This window comes from Frankliniella occidentalis, unplaced genomic scaffold, assembly GCF_000697945.3.
Source record: "Frankliniella occidentalis isolate FOCC.00 unplaced genomic scaffold, Focc_3.1 Scaffold35, whole genome shotgun sequence".
Classification (NCBI taxonomy): domain Eukaryota; kingdom Metazoa; phylum Arthropoda; class Insecta; order Thysanoptera; family Thripidae; genus Frankliniella; species Frankliniella occidentalis.
This window is the reverse complement of record NW_026267165.1, coordinates 377,200-382,500: the sequence shown is the minus strand read 5'-3', so window position 1 is coordinate 382,500 and position 5,301 is coordinate 377,200. Positions and strand designations below refer to the sequence as shown.

At 43.2% G+C, this 5,301-nt stretch overlaps 2 protein-coding genes across 4 annotated transcripts in view; one reads left to right on the top strand and one right to left on the bottom strand.

Annotated features, from left to right (window-relative positions):
- The window catches only part of LOC113211506 (synaptotagmin-10-like), a 42,708-nt gene extending 40,563 nt beyond the window's left edge, over positions 1–2,145 (top strand). For all 3 annotated transcript variants that reach the window (XM_052266050.1, XM_052266048.1, XM_052266049.1), the window contains exons 8-9: positions 432–614; positions 1,097–2,145. In XM_052266050.1, the coding sequence (XP_052122010.1) occupies positions 432–614; positions 1,097–1,100 (187 nt within the window). In that variant the 3' untranslated portion in view covers positions 1,101–2,145. The remainder of the gene's footprint in view (positions 1–431; positions 615–1,096) is intronic.
- LOC113211490 (glutaredoxin domain-containing cysteine-rich protein CG12206-like) overlaps positions 2,142–5,301 on the bottom strand; it is a 48,256-nt gene continuing 45,096 nt past the window's right edge. Inside the window, exons 4-5 of the mRNA XM_026429871.2 lie at positions 4,738–4,803; positions 2,142–3,542 (exon numbers count right to left, since the gene is read on the bottom strand). Of these exons, the coding sequence (XP_026285656.2) occupies positions 3,369–3,542; positions 4,738–4,803 (240 nt within the window). The 3' untranslated portion in view covers positions 2,142–3,368. The remainder of the gene's footprint in view (positions 3,543–4,737; positions 4,804–5,301) is intronic.

Here is a 5,301-nt window from a genome sequence, read left to right as displayed (position 1 = left end):
GGTGTAACTGTGTATACGCAGCAGTGTTGCGGGCTTGCCTACTCTTTACACCCGTAAGGGGCCATGGCTGCGTATTGGGTATGCAATCCCGCAACACTGCTGCGTATTTACAGGTTCACCCGGTACACGTGAGCACAGAAGGGATTCTCTCTCTCTCGCAATTCTCACGGGCAAGAACCACAAAGAGAGATGCTATTGATGGCTTTGCTATGCATTGAATTTATACTTCATAAAGTACGCACTGGAAATGCAAGTGTGTGAATGTCGCTCACCTGCAGGTGAGCGACATTCACACACTTGCATTTCCAGTGCGTGGTCCATTCATGCAAAAAACTGACTTATAATTAACTGTAGTATAATAAACAATATTTCCTTCTCGTTTTCAAACTTGTGAGTTGCATACGTTCACATTGCGTCCGACTTATTCGCAGGATCGGTCATAACGAGCTGATGGGTTGCTGCGGCATCGGGCCGTCTTTCATCGGAGTGGGCCGTGACCACTGGCAGGAGATGCTGGACAACCCGCGCAAGCCAGTCGCCCAGTGGTACACGCTGATGGAGACGGTGCCGGACAACACCGCCTCCGTGTCGCTCAGCTGTCTCAACAGCGCCAGGTGAGCGAAAAAACTGTGCGAACTGAATAAAATATCTTAAAAATTTTAGGTTAAAGTTAAGACTTTTAAGTGTGCAAATGCCAGTTGAATACTTGCAGGTATTCAAATTCGTAGTTGTGCACTTGCAAGTGTTCAATTCGGGAGCTGTGCACTTGTAAGTGCGCAACTCCTCTGCGACTTCTCTGTTGAACGCTTCCTGAGACTGAACGCTTACTGCGAGGGAAGTTTTAAACAGGACAGTTGCAAACTTACAGCTACCGAGTTGAACACTTGCAAATATGTTACTACGCAGTTGCGCACCTGCAAGTATTTCACTTGTAGTTGCATACTTAGTTTATCAGTGCACACTTCACCTTTAACGCCTTAGTAGCGTAGCTTGTCAAAATGTTAGCAATCAAAAATAAGGACTTCTAACATTTTGACGAGCTAGGCGACCACGGCGTTCAGATTAGAGTTACGGCTTATTTCTTTTGTGTGTGTAGGTGAGCGGCTCACAATGGCGCTGAGGGCCGGCGTGTTGGTTTTCTTGTTGAAAAGTCATTCCTGAAGAGGATGTCTTCTTACCCTGTGGATGTCCTTCAGGCTGATGATGAAGGGGCAGCTAAGAAGTTCGTGAGAGACCGTTTGTATGTCTCCTGAAGAGGCGCGGGTCGCCCTTAAGTCATTTAAAGTGGATGTCTTTTTGTGCGTGTACGTACGGTCCGAAGTGGACCTGCTCCTTTCTTTTTACCACATGCCAAATCTCTCCTTGTGAGGCGTTACAAGTCTGCTTTCATGTGTGACTAGATGGAAAAAAACGATAGTATAAGAGTTTCGTAGCGGTATTTTTATTTTCTGTAGCAAACTACACATCTGGGATAGTAGTATTACTTTACAAATAAAGTTGGATTATGGATAAAAAAAGGAAACATAGACACGTAGTATATCAGTAAATCGTACGTTTGTATACGTAGCTGTGTCAAATTACTTACTAAGTTCTCCGCGGAAGAGTTTTGTGTATTTTCTTAGGTCAAAGCCAATTTCGAAAAAACTGTCAAATTTATAAGTCAGTGCTTCTTTTGTTTTTATTGCATCAGTTACTATGTGACATGAAGTACCAACAGTTCACGTACCAATGAGAACTGCTGCTGTTTTGTACTTCATACCCCCTGTATATTGTATTGCCATCTCTATTATCACTGTAAGTGTTTCAAAGATATTTTCTTACTGTTCAAAAACATTCCCGCTATTTAAAAACTTTGTTTTCTGAAGTATAAAATTACTTAGTTTGTATACATTAGTTGTGAGGAAAGTTGTGGTGACCTTGGGAGAACAAACACGCTTCACAATACCATGCGCAGTCTTTCTCTGTTTATTAATAATTTAGATTAGAATTTTGTATTGAGGACATAACTTGTATGATCTAGTTTGTGTAAGCTGAATACCTAGAAATACTCAGTCTGTTGCTAACTTCAATCTACCTGATGCTTTAATCCTTATGAAATCAGATTGTTACTATAGTACTGGAGAATAAAAGGAATTTTCATGTGAATTCACAAAGTTTTTTATTGCTATGAAGGCAGTGGCACGCTGGGTATTGGCGATTATTTACACAGCGCTCGCCAATAGGACAGGATAACTCACATACTATAAATTATTTAGGGTGGTTTCTTGACATACTCAACATGTACTCGGATGATAGCGATGTGTATTCAAGTCACAATGTGACAACTGTACTATCAGGCTCTTACTACCTGAAGTATCAGAGTGGACGCTGCAGTTTCGTTGGTTTGCCTACTCCCTCCGCCCGTAAGGCCCCATACCCCAACGGCCGTGGAGGGTATGGAATCTCGCAACACTACAGCGTCCGCTCTGGCATGCCCGATATACTGTCATTTTCGTTGGTGCCGAAACTGGAAAACAGTTAAACACGTGCCCAACAAGAATGAATACACTTGCTTGTAAGAGTTGGACTAAATTCATTTATCACTAACGTGACCCGATCTAATGTGCTGCAAATCTAACCAGACAGAAAGAATACATACAATTTTAGTCCGAAACATGCAAGTTTTTGAGTTTTCACAGGTTATTTGGGAACATTCTCACATGTTGGTTGGCAGTACAAAAGAGTCAGTTCTAACAACAACTTATTACGTGTATTAAAAAATCGTGACCGATCTTGTGGAGCGGAGTATAGCAGGGGATATACTCCGATCCTCGAAGACACTATATTTCATGAGCACGGAGTATCGGCGACTGCTTTCCACACCTGTCAGTCAAGGTGCGGTGAAGCAGGCCGACGCAAAGTTACAAATTAATGTTTTTGTATTTTTATTTAATACCTACGTATTTGCCTAACATTACGTTTAATGAAGTTTAATAGACAGTGACTCAGTATTTACAAGGTATACACATATAGACATTTTCAAGCAAACGTAAAATAAAAAGAAGCAAGCACACAACGAGATTCAAAAAAACAAAAATGGTTTCCAAATTACTTTTAAACACTTCTTCTGTGGACTCTAATATTCGGAGGGATAGACTTAACCAAATACCAGAAAGGCGTTCCTGTGGACAACTATATTTTTCATCTAGACATGATAACGTGCTTTCCTGTGTTTTCATTGAGAAAACGTCAACATTATACGAAATGTTAGCGGAGGTTGAAAACTTGTTCGGTCGCTTATCCCAGAAGTCTCTTATCGTGTGCTTCTTCAAACACTCATTTTTGTGTGTCATCGCTCATCTCCAACGTTGTTGGAGACCAAGTTTGGCTTAGCAGGCGTAGCACTTGACGAGTCCCACTTCGTCGCAATTCATGCACCTCAGGGCGACGAGCTCGGCAGTGAAGTTGTTGCGGTGCACGGACTTCTTGGAGCCGTTGCACACGGCGCAGGGCAGCAGCCGGTAGCCGCCGCACACCTCGCACGTGGAGCACGCGTCCGCACTCTGCAACAGCACAGTTTGTGAGCAAAAGCAAAAGCTGCCAAGTGTGTCAATGTCGTACACTTGCAGGTGTATGAACGACATAAGTATATACACATGGAGGCAAAAGTGGGTAAATTTTTTAAGAAAATTCACACCTTTACTCCCCTCAAGTGTACGAATAGGCATCCACGCACCTACAAGTGTGTGAAATTCACACACTTGCGTTTTCAGTGAAACCATCCAGGCAAAGAAATGGGAAATCTCCATCCAGAAAATGAAAATTTATTTCTATTATTTTCTCGCTGTGAATGTCCAGCGGTTCCGTTTGCCCGCATTTCTGGCTGGCATGCCAGGGTAAGGAGGGGCCGAGGGCCGACATTTGGTATGGACAGCGTCGTGTCAGCCGCTCGTGACGAGCACGCGTGTGCGCATGTGGGACACGCGACTGATCTCGCTTTTCCTTTGTGTCGCGGAAGAATGACCCGCGTTTAGTCCCTCCAACAAACGCAAACATTCTGTTTCACGCAAAGAGCAGGGGGGCAAACTAGAGACGTCTCCACCCATTTATGCCAGGCAGGCTCTCATTCAAAAACCAATTATTGACGCTTCATTAGTCCTGTATGTGTGCCGGCACGTAGCGTCGGTGTTTTATTGTGTTTGTTTTGTGTCGGTGAGATCGGTGGGAGCGGCGCGAGCTTTGACACAAAGACTTTCCCTGATAACCGTGTGACTCTCTCATTACGGCTTCCTTCCGCGCTTCGTCGTAATTATTGTTGCACTGCCCAGCTCTGTTCGAACTCGAACCGTTGTAGCTACCAGTAGTCGGCGGATCGTTGGACATCTCCATTACTCGCCCGCACTTTACCGGCTCGAATTGCGTGGACTAAAATCAGTTTGCAGATGATTGTTTTAAATTTTATGTTCCCCTCTCAAGATTTTAAAGGATATTAGATGAATCATTACTGGGGGCTTTTAACCGATTTCTTTATATGCTTTCAAGGTGTTTTGAGGTATAAGATAATATGTCAAATATATTTTTTTTGTGGTTGGAGAGAAAACATCATGGAAAAGCAAAAAAGTCTTTACCGCTATTAATGTCTTTGTGAAGGTGCGGTGTTGTGGTTTTATACACTACCTTGCAAATGCAGTGATATTTTCTACCCTCAAACAAAGTTAATACTCACATATAAAAATGCAATGTATCAACATTTATTACCTTGTAGGGTTTGAGCATTTTCCTAAGTTCACCGGACTCGTTGAGCCGCTCGATTGTCTCCGCATCCTGGGAAAATAAAACGGAAGATTAACATTTAAAAAAAGTGGTTGGCAGGCAAGTAGTAGTTGTCGTAAAGTATTGGTGCATGTTGCGGTGTGTTTGTGTTTTGACAGGCCGCGATGACAACATTTTGACCGCAGTGTGTTCTCGCTCTGTGACAAGGCAACCGTCTAACCACAGAGCTACGCTTATTGTGCCGCTGCCTGCGTGTATGTGTGGGTGAGGCAGAGAGAGAGAGAGAGAGAGAGAGAGAGAGAGAGAGATTAGAGAGGGGGTTGGGGGTCCTTGGAGGGACACGATTCTAATTCTATTAAAGTTGAGGGATTAGAAAAAAAGAGAAAAAGTTAGTCTCTTGTTAAATAGTTGCTCGAACGGAAGGGCAATAATTGTGTCTTCTGATCACACTAGTTAATTGAGGCGTGTAAACCGCGACCAATAATGATAGAGCCGCATTACCATCACAATGGCAACGCAATGGAGGCAAAAATTAGGTCACCAATCACG